Source organism: Ornithorhynchus anatinus, chromosome 11 (genome assembly GCF_004115215.2).
Source record: "Ornithorhynchus anatinus isolate Pmale09 chromosome 11, mOrnAna1.pri.v4, whole genome shotgun sequence".
In the NCBI taxonomy this organism is placed as follows: domain Eukaryota; kingdom Metazoa; phylum Chordata; class Mammalia; order Monotremata; family Ornithorhynchidae; genus Ornithorhynchus; species Ornithorhynchus anatinus.
This window is the reverse complement of record NC_041738.1, coordinates 490,885-508,563: the sequence shown is the minus strand read 5'-3', so window position 1 is coordinate 508,563 and position 17,679 is coordinate 490,885. Positions and strand designations below refer to the sequence as shown.

The 17,679-nt window shown below is 57.7% G+C and overlaps 1 protein-coding gene across 3 annotated transcripts; it reads right to left on the bottom strand.

The window, feature by feature from the left end:
* Positions 1-3,885: 3,885 nt before the first annotated feature.
* QTRT2 (queuine tRNA-ribosyltransferase accessory subunit 2) lies at positions 3,886-17,275 on the bottom strand. 3 transcript variants are annotated; one of them, XM_029075676.2, is made up of 8 exons: positions 16,801-17,275; positions 16,107-16,162; positions 15,736-15,812; positions 15,361-15,573; positions 14,848-15,047; positions 14,285-14,436; positions 13,775-13,892; positions 3,886-5,062 (listed from the first exon to the last, which is right to left on the bottom strand). In XM_029075676.2, exons 1-8 carry the CDS (start codon positions 16,998-17,000, stop codon positions 4,906-4,908), a joined length of 1,173 nt encoding a protein of 390 aa, XP_028931509.1. In that variant the 5' UTR covers positions 17,001-17,275; the 3' UTR covers positions 3,886-4,905. The 3 variants fall into 3 exon arrangements, with proteins under 3 accessions (XP_028931509.1, XP_001513192.1, XP_007654918.1); XM_001513142.5 differs by lacking the exon at positions 3,886-5,062 and adding an exon at positions 12,725-13,321 and having other exon boundaries at positions 16,801-17,270; XM_007656728.3 differs by lacking the exons at positions 3,886-5,062; positions 16,107-16,162 and adding an exon at positions 12,725-13,321 and having other exon boundaries at positions 16,801-16,940.
* Between the last annotated feature and the right edge of the window lie 404 nt (positions 17,276-17,679).

The following is a 17,679-nucleotide window of genomic DNA, read 5'->3' as shown; positions in this document are numbered from 1 at the left end:
ACACTGGACCGTGAGTTTAAGTGTGGAAGCGTTTTTACCACCTGTGTCTTCAGTCAGCCGCGGGCCCCCCTCTCCCTTTGTCCTCCCCGCCCTCCTCCCGGCTCCTGGGGGTCCTCAGTGTCTCCCCCCCCCCCCCCCGAGGTGGGGATGGACGGCGGGGGGGCTTTCTCATTTGTGGTTGGAAAGAGTCACGAGTCCAGAAGCCCAGGGGATCCTGAGATTCTGCCGCCCGCCGGGCCCCGGGGGTCGGGGTGGGGGTGTGGAGGCGGGGCAGGGGCTGGGCCAGGCCTCTGGGGTCTCATGAGGTCCTTGGAAATGGGACCCCAGCAGCTGCAGGCCCAGCCGCGCTCAGGAGCCCACCCAGCGGAGGTGCGGGGGTGTGGGGGCGCGGGGTGGGGCGGGGCCGAGGGGAGGCGTCTCGCCTCCTCTGGATCTGTAGGCCCGCGGCGAGGCGGCAGCTTCCCCATCCTCTTTCCAAGCACTTAAGGGGTGTTTCAGAGACCAGGCCGGAGGACGGGGCAGAGGGAGCCCGTGGCGCTGACGCACGCACACACGCATGCACGCACGCACACACATCACACACACACACACACTCAAACACTCACACACAAGAGACTGGAGATTCTTAACTGGGAGCTGCCGAGGCCAAGACAAACCAAACCCCTCTGGCCTTGGCACAGCTGGATCTGGGCCCTGATGACCACAGCCTGGCTGGGAGCTGAAGTGCGGCCTTCCTTTCCTTCTTTCTGCTTCCACCTTCCTCTCCTTCCCCCCAGACTCCCTCTCCCCTGCTCCTGGGCCCAGGCCCACCCTCGGGAACTGCTCCAAAGAGCACTGTACAGACACCCGTGCACAAACATAAAGATACATACATACACATGCCCCGTGCATGCATGCATACCACCATCCCATTCCTCCCTGCCTCCATCCCCAACCCCAAGAGAACGACCCTGAGCATTGTACCCGTGGCGGGGCTTTTTGGGTCTGAGTAAAGCCATGTGCCTTCTGATTTCTTTGTCAAGTTGAACCGACCCCTTCCCTCAGCTGAGGGGGCAATTTGGGGGGCTCCTGGCTTCCCCCCCATCCCTCCTCCCCAGGGTCCAGGCCCGGACCCTTTCCCCCCATTCCCAGAGAATCCCCCCCCACCCGCCCCGATCATTCCAAGGTTGCACCCCGGGGCAGATGGCGCCCCCCAAAATCGTGGCCTTATCCAGAGTGTGGTGGCCCTGAGCCGGCCGGCTCCTTCCCGGCTCTTCCCCCCAGGGTGGGGCTCTGCTTCCCCCCTCCCTCCCCTCCCAGCCTCCCCCCACCCCGGACAGCACATTCCGGGGCCGGACCATTGCCGGCGGGGCTGCAATAATGTTCTCCAGGCCGGGGGCCTGCGGACAGATGGGATGCAGGGCTGGGGATGAGAGAGCCTCTCTCGCTGCCTGCCAGCCGGCCTCCACCGCTCCCCCACCATCCCCCCGCCTCCCCCGCCTATTCACCCCCCCACTCACACACACACACACACACACACACACACACACACACTCTCTCTCTCTTTCTCTCTCCCCCTCCCTCTCCTAGGATGGCAGTTAGTTGGGACAGGTGGCTGCCCGGTGCCAACAGGGCAGGGAGGGGCCATACCCACTGGCATCTTACCTCCTACCAGCCAGGGCTTGGGTCCTTCAAATGTGTCCCCCCAGTGCCTCGGTGCCTTCTCCCGCCCTGTCTGGGCCCCAAGCAAAGCTTTCCCCTGCTTTCCTCTGCTTTCCTCCGCTTTCCTTGTGCTCTTCCAAGCCCAGAGTCTCCGCTCGAGGAGCCTGGGTGGGAAGTTCTGGGCAGCGGGGGCTCCGGGGGAGAGGTACCAAGCGGTTCGTCCTTGAACAGATGGGTGCCTGCCGCCGACTCCCCGGGACCCTGCCGGCCCAAGAGGAGGGCTGGCCCTCCGGGCTGTGGATGAGGCTAGCCGGTGATGGGCCTGGGCAGGAGGGTGTGCATCTTTTGTTATATTGTGATTTCTCTGGTGCCTTATTCCCATAAACTCTGGCACTTCCCAAAACACAAGAACCCTGGTGCACACAGCCACCCCAAGAAAGGGGATCCCGGGCTGGGGGCCTGGGGGCGGGGGGAGCTTGAGGTTTTCCAGCAGAAGCAGGAGGGGAATGTACAGTCACTTTGATGGGAAAGCTTTGTTTTTGCCATTGGCCGACACACGAAAATCTCCCTTCCCTCCTCTGAACTCTCCTTCCTTCTCTTCTTCTTCTTCTCCCCCCTCAGTCTCCTTGTCTTCCTCTCTCCCACCCCTTTCTTTCCCTTCCCCTCCCCCTCCTCCTCCTCCTCTTCTCTTCCCTTGGCCACCTTCCTCCAAAGTCTCAGCCAGGTGTTAGGAATCCAGATCCACCCGCGGGGGTCTCGCCGCAGGGGGCTGCCCGGCTCTGCCCCCCCAGCCCCTGGTTCTGTGGACCCTGGGGGCCAAAACATTGACCCCCACATCCCAAATGTTTTGCTACTTCCAGGGTGTGCAAGGGGAGGACCGGTTATTTTGCATCAAATGCACTTTAAAGTCAAGAATCCGAGGTCCAAACCATTTGCAGCCCCCCGGGGGAGGTGAGAGGCTACGGTCTCCCCGCCCCAGTCACAATCTCCAGTCCTCACCATTCCCACCCCAGCGTCCACGGCCACAGGCCGACCCCAGGCACGTGTCCGCCCGGCCGGGCACATGTCTGCGGGAGACGGCCCCTGGCACCACACAAACACACAGCAGCAGAGGAAACGAGGTCAGGCTCTCGGAACAGATCACAAAACATCCAAACAGCCGTCGGCGAGTGACTCGGTCATTGCGCGGTGGCCAGAGGGGAGGACGGGCCGGGGCTCGGGCCGCCCGGCACACCACGTTTTACTTTGAGTCATTTCCTTCTTTGGTTACTTGGGATAAGATCGGAAAGCTAGAGTGACCCACGACAGACCCAGCACAGCACACAGCCCACCACCGCGCAGCCCTTGTCTAGGGGAGATTCCAGAAATCTCAACAAGCCGGGCCTGACTAGGCCCACCCACACCAACCAATCAATACTCTCTCTCGATGTTGGAAACGAAAAGTGGAGGGAAAAAAAAATACTTTATGAAGCACCTTAACGTGGCCGCCCCTCTGGGAAGGGGGCCACATTTTTCTTTGAGCACCTTATCGACGTGTTACGCTATCTGCTGTCTGCCTTTCTATTCCCCACGGCCCGGAGGGCTGGCTGGGCACACGGGCAGGGGCGAGGGCGAGGGGCCCCAGGCAGGTGTGCAGGATCCAGCCTCCCAGGGCCACCGCCCATAGGGGAACCGGCTTCTTGAGCCCTGAAGCCTGTTGAGCGCACAGCCCGGAATCGTTCCCTAGGATGGTGGGTCTTAACGGGGACAGGAAAGCGGTTCCCTTCCCGGGAGCGGCCCCTGTGTGTGCGCGCGTGCACAAACACGCGCTCTGCACACACACAGGCATGCCCGCACACACACACACAACACACACACACACATACCATCTCCCCAGCCAGCCACACCGCGTCCCGGCCCCGGGACAGTGCCGTGTACAAGACCCACCTGTGACCCCAGTCCTACAGGGAGCTGAGGGACAGGCAGGCCGGGCCGGGCCGGGCGGGCAGGCTGGTTCCGCCTGAGAGAGAGAGAGAAGGCTGAGCCTGCCCTCTGGGTGGGGCGGGGGCCAGCGAGGGCACTCACACATGCACATGCACATGCGCACGCATGCAAACGCCCCTGCCCAAACATCTATCCATCCATCCATAGTCACGTGCTGGTTGGGGATGAGCAGGCCAGTGGTTTTGAGAGATTCCTAATTTTTCTCTCATCGTATTCCCAAACGGTTGTCAGCTATCAAACAAAACAAACAAAAACAGAAAATTGTTTTAAAAACCTTGCATACGCCTTTTCTATCAAGTGCTTTAAAATATAGAATAAATACACACATCCTGCCAGTTTTTTCTTACAGTGACAGTATCCTTACCTGCCATTTAATATTAGCCTCGTATTTTTCTCACGTATATTTACCTGTGACTTGTATTTGTTATTTAAACAGGAAAAAAATAAAAAAAAAGAAAATTAACTGTAGCGCTTCATTATACTATATTATTATTATTATTATTGTGACATTTTGGAATACTGTGAAGTTTTATCTCTTGCATATACTTTATACGGAAGTATTACGCCTTAAAAATACGGAAATAAATTTTACAAGGTTTCTGTTTTGTGTGGAAGAGTAATTGATGTTGCTAAGAATGATGTTTGTTTTTTGGGTTTTTTGTTGTTTTTTTTTTAAATGTTACCAGCACTTTTTTTGTAAGTTTCACTTTCCGAGGTATTGTACAAGTTCACACTGTTTGTGAAGTTTGAATATGAAGGAATAATTAAAAAAAAAAAAGAAAAAACCTCTCCTCTGGGTTCCTGGTGTGTCACTGTCTTTGGGCTCCCCAGGGGTCCAGCTCCTTCCCCGGGCAGCCTCCGGCCTGAGCCCCGCCCCCCAAGGGACATTCCCAAAGACAGCCTTAGGGGCCAGAGGGGCCAGCTGACCGGACGGCCCTCATCACTCCACCTCTCACCTCAAATGGGGGTATCTGGAAAGGAGCCAGGTCCCCCTCCGTCCATGCTTTGCCTCCACCGCGTGCTGGGCGCCACCCCCTGTGCCGGCACTGGGGAGAGCGCAGCGGAGCACATCAGAGCAAGGTACCCGTGGTTCCCTGCCATCGGGCAGCTCCCACTCTTTTGAGGGCGAAAGGCAGGCACAGATTCAGCAGCCACAGCTGGAGGAACCACACCTACGGAAGCAGAGATCGTGCCTGCTGCTCTGGGGTATTAGACTCTCCCAAGTGCTCAGTACAGTGCCCCGCACACATGGATCAATCAATCAATTGAATGGACAAAAAGTCAGACAGGTCTCGATGAATGAAGGAGCTGAATCGATGACCGAACGGACACAGGAGCCCAGGTTTCACTCTGCTCTTCTGGAGGATATGGTTCCACAGCGGCAGTCAGACTCCATCGCCCCACTCCTCCAAGGCCTCCAGCGATCGCCCGGTCCTCTCTGCATCAAGCGGAAAGAAGGTCTGTCGGCTCCTTCCCACTCATCTCTACATTCTCTTCTCCCACTCTGTCCCAGCTCATGCTCTCTGTTCCTCCTGATCTCCCCTTTCCATCAGGCCTCGTTCCCGACCGACCTTTGCCGACGTCCTTCTCCCCAACCCCCCACCCTAATCGACCAGTCCTGAGCTCAGCTCTCCCTAGCTTCAAGGCCCTCCCGAAACCGCCTCCCACCCTCACCCCAGTCAGTTAATGGAGGGAGGTTGTCTCCTCTAGTCACACCCTCTCAACTCTCCTGCAGCACTTGTACGCTCCCAACCCCCTGGAGTCTTCTGGGCTCTACTGTCTTGGCCCTGGCTTCTCCACGTGGCCACGTTTCCATGTTCTTCCTCCTCTCTGTAAGTGGGCTGAGCTTCCGTAGGCCCGGCTAGACTGAAGGCCCCTTGAGGTCAGACATCACAAACTCTATTGCATTCTCCCAACTGCTTAGTCAATTAATCGGTCAATCAATCCTTATTTATTAAGCACTTACTATTTGCAGAGCACTGTACTAACCTCTTGGGAGAATACAATAAAACAGCAGACATGTTGCCTGCTCACAACGAGCTTACACTCTGGGGTAGCGGGGCAGACATTAATATAATTTATAATACACAATTTCCATACACAATATGTGCTTGATAAATGCTATCGATAGATTGAGAAATACATAAGAATATGTAAAGGCACATGAGAAGAGGAGAATGAAAGGCTGAGTGCTAAAGGGGTTGGGGATTGCCGGGAGGACGGGGGTGGGGGGGTGCTAGACTCACGTGACCAAGGTGTTTACCTGAAAGGGGGGAGGTGATCAGGATGCTGTGGTCAGTGGGGGAAGGGTTTCTGGAGGAGGTGAGATGACTGGAGAACCGCCAGGAGTGCACCCAGCACCCAGGGGGACGCAGCCTCCCAAAGAGATTTTGCCCCAGGATGGACACCAGGGCCACCACAGGGGCCACAGTTGAATCCAGGGACCAAACCGCCCCCAGTCCCCTTACCCATTGGGGCTGATGGGTCCAGACCCCGCTCAGGAGTCCACATCCCCCACCTGCCCTGTGCCAGACTGGCAGTGTGTGGGATGGTACCCACCCCAACAACCGGCAGTGCCCCAGAGAAGAGGAAGATGCTGGATGACCTCACCTCGGTGGCCTGTTCGCAAATAGTGATACACACACCCTGTGGGTGCCCCCCGAGTGCTTCAGGTAACTCATACCCCCAGGCCCTGCCGGGACTCACAGAGCATTGAGGGAGGATTTTGCCACCGACCTGCGAGCGAGCTCAGCATCTTGCGGGGAAACTAGGCCAAAGCTTCAGCCCCCTCTCCCCACCAATAGTTGGGATTCCCTGAAGCTTGTGAGACTGCTTACATGGGCGGATCAAGTCCCACTCCCCCCCCCCCCCGCAAAAAAAGGTCTATACAGATAGTGAAGAGCTCTAGTGATAGTCATTCCTAGGACAGAACCTTCAGCCCCCTCCAGTCCCAACCCCCAGACAGGCAGAGGAAATAAATCCACAGAGGTTATTAGGTAGTAGAGGCTTTTAAAAGAAAATTCTGACTGAAGTATGAACTGACTTTAGTTGGGTACTGATCTTTAGCTTCACCCATGTTACCCCTAAAATTAGCAACATCCACTTTGATCTCTCTGTGTAGAAGGCAACTCTGCCATGGTTTCTGGGTCTCCCTGGGGATGAGACCGAAATGCCCCCACCCTCCCTTTTGGGCGGCCGCCTCCACCAGCTCCCGACCCGCCTTCCTGACAGAGTCTCCTCGAATCCCTGCCCCAACAGGGTGAGGGTCAATGCCGTCATTCCTCAACCTCGTTCTTCACCCTCCGAGGTTTGTCTTTATCGTTCCTCTGCCAGGGGAACTGACAGAACTCCCCCGTGATCCTTGGACTCTCCAAAGGCGCTCCAGGTCCATGACAGATCCCTGCTCACTCGTCTGGGTCCGTGCTGGAGACAGGGAGGCCCCAGAACCGGGTGGCAGGTCTAGCCTTCAGGCAAGGAGACTGAGAACGGAGGTGGTGTTTCGGAGTCGGGGCTGGGCGTGCCCACATCTTGGGGAAGTTGAGATGGAAAGTTCGGGGTGTCCGGCCAGAAGCCAGGCCAAGACCATCTTTTGCTGTGGCTGCTTCCAACATGTGGCTGGACTGAGTTGTTTTCTCAAAAGTGTCCTGTGAGGAATAAGCCTTGAACAGGCCAAGTGGGGCTCAGCTGACAGTCCCTCCTTCCTTGGTGACCCTGGAAACCCTGCCTCCTCCTGCACTGCTGCAATCTCATGCCCCAGTGCCTGATGCTATTCCCTGTCTCGCAATCGCTCTGGGACCTCTGTTCTAAGTCAGTCTCCCAGTCTCTGCCTGATGCTCCCAGAACCGGGAGGAGAGGGAAGTGGAGGGGTACCTCTCCGACACTGCTCCTCCTCCCCTTCCTTCCCCCTATTCCCTCTCCACGCACCTAATCGGGGTCAGCGTTCTGCAGGTGGCCAAGGCAGGCCAGCCGCCCACGTCCTGCAGAGTGGCCTCATGGCCTCAAGCGGAACAGCGCACCCTGGGCCGCACTTACACCGCCCGTTGGGCTTCCCGGCCACAGGGCTGGAGGGGCCCATCACTCGGTGGGTGGAAAGAGATGGACGGATCACTAAGGCAGGCGGCAGAAATGGGCTGAGGAGACGGATCGCAGAGACGGACGATCCCCTCGAAAACCAGGAAGTCTGAGAGGAGGGAAGGTGGAGCGGCCCCTGCACTGAACACCAGCTGAATGTGAGTATCGTCCTGAGGGTGCCCTGGATGGTGGGGAGGGGGGCGGAAACCACTTCATTGAGCACCCACTGGGTGTGAACCCTGCATACAGACCGCCCCTTGGGTGTGAACACTGTACTGAGCACTCACCCCTGGACTGAGTTCACGAGTGGCACAGCAGAAGCTCCACGGGGAGCTTCCACTGATAGGGCAGAGAGACGATATATTTACAAATAGTTATGACAGTAGGAAGAAGAAAGAATCAGGTAGAAGAGCAAATATTTTGGACTGAAAGTAGATTAAATCAGGATCGGTCATTCACGAGTAGAAATAAAAATGCGAGCGTTAAAGGTGGCTGTTGGATTTGAATGGACTCACTGGGGTGGGGAATTGATGGAGGGAAGCTTCCTGAAGGAAGGAGAGTTTTAGAAGCTTTAAAGGCCGAGGCTCGCTGAGGCTGAGCAGTTGTGGTCAGGGTCGGGGCTGGGACAGAGAAGCAGCAGTTCCGGTGCAGGTGACCCAGGAGGCCTTCCCAGACTGAACCCTCACTTTCCCTCTGCTCCTACTCCCCTCCCCATTTCCCCTACTCCCTCCCTCTGCTCTACCCCCTTCCCCTCCCCACAGCACTTGTATATATTTGTACATATTTATTGCTCTATTTTATTAATGATGTGCATTTATTTTTGGTTCTATTTATCTGTTTTGATGGTAGTGATGCCTGTCTACTTGTTCTGTTTTGTTGACTGTCTCCCCCTTCTAGACTGTGAGCCCATTGTTAGATAGGGATTGTCTCTATCTGTTGCCGAATTGTACTTTCCAAGTGCTTAGTAAAGTACTCTGCCCAGTAAGCGCTCAATAAATACGATTGAATGAATGAATGAGGAGTTGGGCGGGAGTAAAGGTGGGGGGCTGAGATGAGACGGTAAACTGGAAGGGGCAGCTGTGGAGAGCCCAGTCGGAAAGTAGAGAGAACCGGCAGATGGCCTCGGGGCCGGTGGTGAGGGGACAGGCAGCCTCGGGGTCAGTGGTTAGGGGACAGGCAACTTCGGGGTCAGTGGTTAGGGGACAGGCAGCCAGAGGAGCTTTGGGAGGCTGGAGGAGCATGTGCTGAGGGGCATTTCTTGAAGAAGATCCAGGCAGCAGAATGGAGGTTGGACTGACACGGGTAGAGGCTGGAGGCAAGGAGCTCAGCGAGGGGACTGCTGGACAAATCTAACTGCAATCTGCTGATAGCTGGTGCCCAGGTGACGGTATTGGGGTGGAGAGCAAGGGGTAGACCTGGGAGACAAAGTGGAAGGAGAATTGGCAGGAATTAGCAGTAGATAGAAAGCGAGAAGAGAGGGAGAAGAGACGAGTTTAGAGGGACAGCAAGATCGTGAGTTTCAGACTCTGGCATTTCCCCCTGCTGTGGGGTGAGACGAGACCTTTCACTTCTCCTGCTTGCTGGCCAGCAAGTGCCACTCTGCGACAACTGCATCTCACTCAGCTGTAGAGTTAGAGTCAGGGAAGGACAAGGGAGGGACAGGTGTTGTGGATGGCCCGTGCTGGGTCACTGAGGGACAGTCAGGAAGAGAGGGGGGGAGTCAGGGGTGTCGAATGGTCTGTGTTTGGGTCACTGGGGGAGAGTCAGGTATGGGGAGGGAGAGTCGGGGGGTTGGACTCAGACAGTGAGCTCACTGTGGAAAGGGAACATGTCCACTAACTCTGTTATACCGAACTCTCCCCAGGGCATAGTATGGTCTCTGCAGACAGTAAAGGCTTAATAATAATAATAACGGTATTTGTTAAGCATTAACAGTGCCAAGCACTGTTCTGAGCATTAGGGTGGATACAGGGTAATCGGTTTTGCCACACGGGGCTCACGGTCTTAATCCCCATTTTACAGATGAGGTCACTGCGTCCCAGGGCAGTTAAGTGGCCTGCCCAAGGTCCCACGGCAGACAAGGGGCGGATCTGGGATTAGAACCCCCGTCCTCTGACTCCCAAACCCGAGCTCTTTCTACCAAGGCACACGGCTTCTCAATCGATTGGCCGATTGACCGGACGGTCGGTGTTGGGTCCCTGGGGGGGGGAATCGGGACGTCCAGGGGGGCGTCCTGGCCTGGCAGTCGCTGGGATGGGAGTGGCTGGGAGGAGTGGGGCCGAAGCCAGCTCAGGCCTGCTGCTCTCCCTCCGCTCTGCTCCGCTCCTCTCCTCCGCTCTGCATCTGCTCGGGGAGCCGGCCAAGCGCTGGCGGGGCGCAGGTGGCCCAGCCTCGCCACCATCTGCCGGAACAGCAGGTGTCAGCTCGCCGGCCCCCACCTGTCACTCATCCCCCTCCACCTGCCACCGCCTGGCAAGGTATTTCGGGACGGGAGGGCGGCCGGGGCGAGGAGGCCCGTCTGCCGCCCGCTCGTCCAGCTGGGCCTCTCCCGTCCCACCGGGAAGCAGCGTGGCCTAGTGGAAAGAACCCGGGCTTGAGAGTCACAGGTCGTGGGTTCTAATCCCGTCTCCGCCACTTATTTATTCTATAGTATTTATTGAGCGCTTGCTATGTGCGGAGCACTGGACTAAGCGCTTGGAATGGCCAATTCGGCAACAGAGATGATCCCCGCCCACTGACGAGCTTACGATCTAATCGGGGGAGACAGATGGACAAAAACAAGAAACTTAGTCACGATAAATAGAATCAAGGGGATGGACACCTCATTAACAAAATAAATAAGGTAATAAAAATATATACAAATGAGCACAGTGCTGAGGGAGGGGAAGGGAGAAGGGGAGGAGCAGAGGCAAAGGGGGGAAAGGAGGCTTAGCTGAGGGAAGATAACACATCAGCTGTGTGACTTCGGACAAGTCACTTCACTTCTCTGTACCTCTTACCTCATCTATAGTATGGAGATTAAGACTGTGAGCCTCATGTGGAACAACCTGATTACCTTGTATTTCCCCCAGCGCTTAGAACGGTGGCACATAGTAAGCGTTTAACAAATACCATCAGTATTTATCCAGCTCCCCCCCAGGACACAGCCCCAGTCTGGGGCCATAATAATAAAGATTAATCTGGATATCTGTTAAATGCTTACTATCCGCCAAGCACTGTACTAAGTACTGGGGTAGAGATATCAAACAAGATGCAGCTAAGAGAAGCAGTGTGGCCTAGTGGATGGAGTACGGACCTGGGTTCTTGTCCTGCCTGCACCACTTGCCTGCCGTGTCACCTTCAGCAAGTCACTTAGCTTCTCTATGCCTCAGTTACCTCATCCGTAAAATGGTGATTATGACTGAGCCACAGGTGGGACATGGACTGTGTCCAACTGATTACCCTCTATCTATCCCAACTTAGAAAAGTGCTTGACAAATAGTGTTTAATAACATAACTATATATATATACACACACACACATATGTGTGTGTATATGTACATATATCCTACTGAGCTCACCTCCTCCAGGAGGCCTTCCCAGACTGAGCCCTTCTTTCCCTCTGCTCCCCCTCCCCTCCACCTTCTGCGCTTCCCCCTTCCCCTCAGTGCTCATTTGTATACATTATTTATTACCCTAATTATTTTAATGAGATGTCTATCTCCGTGATTCTATTTATCTTGATGATGTCTTGCTTTTGCTTTGTTCTGTTTTGCTGCCTATCTCCCCCGTTTAGACTGTGAGCCCGTCATTGGGCAGGGATTGTCTCTGTTGCCGAACTGTACTGTTGCAGAGCTGAGTACAGTGTTCTGCACATAGTAAGCACTCAATAAATACTATTGTGTATATATGTATATATACTGATGGGACACATTCCCATAAGGGTCCCGTAAAGCCAGGAGTTCCTTTCCTGAGCATTTCTGTAGCTCAAACTTTCCCGGGGTGGAAGCCGGACCCTCCTGGTTCAGCTGGTCCAGGGTCCAGCCTGGACCCGGATGGCTGGCAGAAAGGCATAGGTGGACTCATCTTCCTGGAGTCATGGGGATTGGTGGGGCATACTGGGTGGTCACTGGCTATACAGAGTGTGTGCATGCACACGCGCGCTTGTCATATGCAGAGTGGGTGCTGGCTTGCTGCCAGTTGGGTTCAGGATCACTGTAAGCTCACTGTGGGGAGGGAATGTGTCCATTTACTGTTACATTGTACTCTCCTCAAGTGCTTAGTACAGTGCTCTGCACACAGTAAGTGCCCAATAAATACAATTGCCTGACTGTTGTGGTGGTCATGAGCCAAGCGCATGGGGTCACGATGTTTCTACCAACTCCACTGGATTGTGCCTTCCCCAGCACTTAGTTCAGTGCTCTGCACACAATAGCACTCAACAAATACCATTGGTTGAGGGATTGATTAACCGATCCAACCTTAAAATCACCCATATTGCAAGGCCAAATGAATGACCCCAAAGGGACATCAGCCTTTGAGCCTCTACCTGTGGAGGGTTGGGAGGGTGAGCCCTGAGCCTTGAGTGGGTAAACCTTATGGCTTAGTTTGGAGGGTGAGCTTTTGGGGTCTGAGGGTTAAAAGGGTGAACCTCAGGGTTGAAAGATTGGGAGGGTGAGCCCCAGGATTAGAGAATTTGGAGGATACACCCTCTGGCAGGTGACCTGCCAACCCATTGAAAGGCACCGTGTTTGGCCTTTCTCCGAGTCCTGTCCTACCCCCGATGCCCCTACCAGCACATGGGTGCCAATGCCAAATCTCTGGCCACAGGAGGTCTCCGCCCTTGTGCCAAGCCCTGCTCCGAGCACTGAGGCCATGCCGGCTTGTCAATCACAGAAACGAGAAGGAATCAACAGGGGATGTGGATGAGGCTTCCCGCCCGGCTGCCTGTGCCAGCTTGCACCCCTGGGAACCTGCCCTACTCCCTGGCATTGGGTTCCTCGGCAGCACTCCGGCCCCAGCTGCACAGAGACAAGGTTGCAGCCCCGTGGAAATTTAACAGAGACACCACCTGCTGCTTTAATAGTGAGGGACCAGATCTCAGTGGCTACACCTTCAGGAGCCCCGCTACCCGGTTCTGGACTGGCCAGCTAGGGAAATGGCCTCTGCCGGGGGGCAGGGGAGAAGGGGCTGGGCATCTCCCACTCCCAGAGCGAGAGGACTGGCTCTGATGGAACCGTGCACGGATGGAGGGGAGGCCCGACAGAGGCCGAGCGGGAGCTGGCTTGGCCTCCCGGGTCACGCCCCACCGTGGCTGAAGGCCCCACATTCCCACGACAGTTCTCCCGGCCCGGCTCCAGGCTGCCGCTCCCCTGCGTCTGCTCCTGTCCGGGGTCGGAGGCCCCGCCGCGGGGGTCAGGCCGCCTGCTGGCGGATGAGGTCCTGCAGTCGGCCCAGCGTCTCATCCCTCAGGGCCTCGCGTATGGAGCGGAAGAAGCCGAAGTAATGCTGGAAGTTGTGGGTCATTAGCAGGACCCCGGCCAGCAGCTCATTGGTCACCAGGAGGTGGTGGACGTAGGCGCGGCTGTGATTCTGGCAACAGTAGCAGGCACAGCCTGGCACCAAGGGGCCAAAATCATCCTGGTACCTGGGGATGGCGACAGGGCTGGCAGGGCGGGCCTCGAAGCCCTGCCCCTCCCCTCACGCCCTCCCACTGAGCTCTGGGACTTCCTTGCCTTGTCTCACCAGGCTCACCACCTGGAGGCTCCCCCAGAGCTGACCGGCCGGCTTTATGCCCAGGGACATCGGCAGCAGCCTGGCCTTCACCCGCAAGGTCTGAAGATGGGGTAAGGAGGCGGGGACAGAGAGGGAGGGAGGGAGCAGAGAGGGTTTGGGAAGGAAGAGGCAGAGAGGGTAAAAGGGGGAAAGGAGGAGGATGGGGAAGGGAGCTGGGAGCACACATGTGGATTACCCCCAATTTCATCAATTGCTGCCCTAACTCCCTCCAGAAGAGGGAACAGATTGAGTGAGCCGGCCCCCATCCCACTGACACAAACCAGAGCGAGGGGCGGTGGGGGGTGGCAGACAGGCGGGCACCCACCTCTTATCCTTCAGGTGAATCTCAAACGACGTGATGTCCTCGTGACGGGCAGAGCTGTTCCCCTTCTCTGACTGGTCCCGCTCCTTTCCCTCGGCCTGAACCCCATTGGAACTTACCCCTGGAGAACAGGACCAGGTGTCATCGGTCTGGCCCCCGCCCACTCTGCCCACCCCACCCCACCTGGGAGGGGCCTAGAGAGCGTTCTCGGAGCTCATTGATCCCACGGGGCAGAGTGCCAGCTCTCCCCATACTGATCCTCTGCTGGGCTCCTGGAGAAGGCACTGGACTTGTTGCAGGGCAATAGCGGGGACCAGACATGGTGGGGGATAACAAAGTGGTGGGGGAGGGAGGAAGGGACTAGATGGTGGAAGGTTGGGGGAGCACGGATCATAAACAGCCGCTCTTTCTGTACCGCCCCCCCGCCAGCCGGGACTTGCCAAGAATAAAGTACGTGCCTCTCCCCGCTCCCCACCGACCATCGCCCCCACAGCTCTGGTTGGAGAGACCCACCTGCCTCCTCAGGGTCCGGCCGGCACTGGAAGCAGAAGGACAAGGCACAGCCGCGCTCCGTTACCTGGTAGGGGAAAAAGCTCTCAAACAAGTCCACCCCAGCCTCCACACACTCCAGCACTTCATCCGGACGGCCGACCCCGCAGATGAGCCTGTGGGAGACAGACAGAGAGAACTGGGGAGTCAGACCCAGCCCAGGGCCATGCCAAGATCTGGGACTCCTGGATGGCAATGGGACACATGGGAAGGGGGTGCCCCGCACATTTTCATCCTGCCCCGGCGAGCCGGCCCCTGAACCCTCCCCCATAGCAGACCTAATCGGGGACCAGCAGAGAAGGCGTTCAGAGCACGAGATATCACAGACTGTGCTCGAGTCCGAGCCTGCCTCGCCTGTCACAGAGTCGACTGCCCTGGGTCTGATGACACGGCAGGAATCAGGCCCGGGTCGGCGACCACAGTTCTAGGCGCACTCGGCTCCCCGCGGCAGGCACCCATGCCCGCGGCCCTCCCCCGAGACGCCCACCCACCAACCCGCCCCCGGGGGCGCCCCGCTGTAGACAGGCCTGGGCTTGTCGTCCGGCAGCTGGGCGGTGACGGAGCGGACCAGCTGCCGCCTCGTCTCCGGGGTCATGGCCGAGCCCTGGAACCCGTCCAGGAGGAAGCCGCCGACGGGACGCTTGGCCGTCTCGCGGGCCGAGCGCAGCCGCTCCTCCAGCACGTCCCCGCCTTCGATCACGCCGATCGGCACGCTCTGCCTGAGGACCTGAGAACGGAGAGTCGGCATTTAGGCAGCTGCCGGTCCCACCCCTGTGGGCTACCCCCACCTCCGCTCAGCCCCAGCCCCGTGCTGGGGTACGTCTGGCTATTGGCCAGCCACACGGCCATGCTGACCTGCGTGGAGGAGCAAGTGGCCCAGCGAAAGGGCTGGGAAGACCCCAGGCTGGTTTTGGGTCCCGGATTCCAGCCCCCCTCGGAGATAACACCCTGCCAGATCCCTGCCCCTCCCACCCCAGGCCAGTTCCTGCCCCGGCGACCAGGCAGAGTCCGCACCCACAACCGTGGGCCGGGTCTCTCACCGCTGATTTTTCCCAGAGCTGCAAGCATTCATCCAGGAAGGCCAGGGAGCGGTCCACCGACTTCCGGGCTCTCTTTTCTGAGGACACGTCCCCCTGCAGAGCCTCCCCATCCGAGAGGCACTGGAACCAGTCTGGCTGCAGGGCCCGCTGGATAGCCATGAATCTGGTGGGCGTCATCTCCAAGCGCCCGCCGACACCCCACACTGACACGGTCTGTGGGGAGACGGGGGGAGGGGGAGGAGAGCCGGGTAGAAGGAGGAGAGTCACGAGCCACCGGGCACCTAGCGAGGGCCCCTAAACAGGAAACGTGCCACAACCAGAGGTCAGTCACCCCGGGTGTGAGAGGTCGAGCCAGGCACCGCCGAGGGAACCGACCTTGTTGCTGATGTACCCAGCAGGGCAGGGGTGGGCGGGATCGTGGAGAGAGCAGTAGTGCACCGCCTCCGGCATACCTGTTTCCGCAAGGCAAGAGGAAGCCATGGAGGCCGGGGGAATTGGACGAGGGAGGAGACGCGGCCCCGGCCCCCGATGGCCTGCAGCCTCACGAGGTCGGAGGGAACAACCGAAACGGCCTGCCCACAGAGGGGCAGGAGAAGACCAGCTCCCTTCCCAGGAAGGGGAAAGCGCTACTCTGTCGCGCCTTGAGCCCCGGGACCCCAGCGTCAGAAACGAGTTGTGCGGCCGTCGGTAAGCGCTCACCGCCTGCCGCTTGACCTCCGGGAAGACCCCGCTGGGCCTGCTTTTACCTATGAAGTTCCCGATCCCTTCCTTATACTCCTCCAAGATCTCGCTGTACTCTGCCCTGCAACCAAACAGAGATGTCCGAGTGGGGCCAGGAGCCGGACGGCTGCCGCGCGCTGGACTAAACCTCGCCAGCACCTGTCTGCCGGGCAGGAAGCTGCCATGGGCCACACTGGATTCCTCAGAGGGCAGGGTTGGCCCTCAGCCCGTCGGCGGGTATGGATAGAGACTCCCCCATCCACTGGGTGGGAATTGAAATGTCTTTAATTTGCCTGGCGCTGGACTTATTTTTAAAATTTTCAATTCCTTTGTCTGGTGCTTTCATACTATTCCTCTCCTCTTTGTCCTCCCAGCATCTTTCCCTGCTTTGGACCGAGAAGGAAACTGAGGCCCAGAGAGACTCAAGGACTTGCCCGAGGTGACGCAGCAGGCTAGGAGCAGAGATGGGAACAGGCCCCGTTTCTCCGAGCTTCCAGCCCTTTGCTCTGACCACTGGACCTCCCCCACCCCCACAGGACAGTGTGGGTTCGCCATAGTGAGATGCTTCAAGGCTACGAATTGATCGTGGTGTGTATGTGTCCGTGCGTGCACGTACAGGGCCAGCACCGGGTTCCCCAGGCTGAGGGGCCCGCAGTTTGGCCCGCTGCCAGTCAAGAGAGCAGACGGAGAGCCCCGGCGTCCCCGCCACCAAGAGCTTACAGCGTGGGTAGAGTGAGCTGGACCACAGCCGGGACACCATGGACGGCCTGCAGCGTGTCGTGCGTCAGGTGAGGGGCAGACCCTGTCTTGGTGTAGAGCAGACAGCTGGGAAACTCCATCATCTGGTCTCCCTTCTTGCCCAGGCTGGTCAGGACGCCCAGGCGACAACCATTAACCACCTTGGAGAGGCTCAACTTCATCCCGGCCCGGCTGCCCGGCTGTCCGGCTGTTGCCCCCCAGCAAGTTCCTAAATCTGGCCAGGAAATTCAAACGGCTTGAGAGAAAACTCAAAACCAAGAAAAGAATGTATCTTACAAATGTCAGCTGCTGAGTGGCAGAGTCCCAGGACAGGCTCACGGTCCATCAGCCCAGATTCTGTCTCCAGGAGGGGCAGTGGGACGTTTGGGGGAACCTTGCGGTCACCCTCCTGGACAACCACCCTCGAAGTTAGTGATGGACCATCCATCATCCCTGACTCTCTCCCAGCGACCCGGCGAGGCCGATCCACCACCCCTGCCTCTCCCCTCTCCATCCCTGCCTCTCCCCCAGTGACCCTGCCTGGGCCATCCAATACCCCTGCCTCTCCCCTCTCCATCCCTGACCCTCCCCCAGCGACCCTGCACGGCCCATCCACCCTCCAGCGCTTAGAACAGAGAAGCAGCATAGCTCAGTGGAAAGAGCCTGGGCTTGGGAGTCAGAGGTCATGGGTTCGAATCCCGGATCTACCACCTGGCAGCTGTGTGACTGTGGGCCAGGCACTTCTCTGTGCCTCAGTGACCTCATCTGTAAAATGGGGATGATGACTACGAGCCTCACGTGGGACAGCCTGATGACCCTGTATTCATTCATTCATTCAACAGTATTTATTGAGCACTTACT

Coding starts and splice junctions, on each gene's coding strand:
- QTRT2 (XM_001513142.5), bottom strand. CDS start 17,000: ATGAAGTTGAGCCTCTCCAAGGTGGTTAATGGTTGTCGCCTGGGCGTC. Junction 16,163..16,800: donor CAGCTCACTCTACCCACGCT/GTAAGCTCTTGG, acceptor GTTTGGTTGCAG/GGCAGAGTACAGCGAGATCT. Junction 13,322..13,774: donor ATTCACCTGAAGGATAAGAG/GTGGGTGCCCGC, acceptor CGCCATCCCCAG/GTACCAGGATGATTTTGGCC.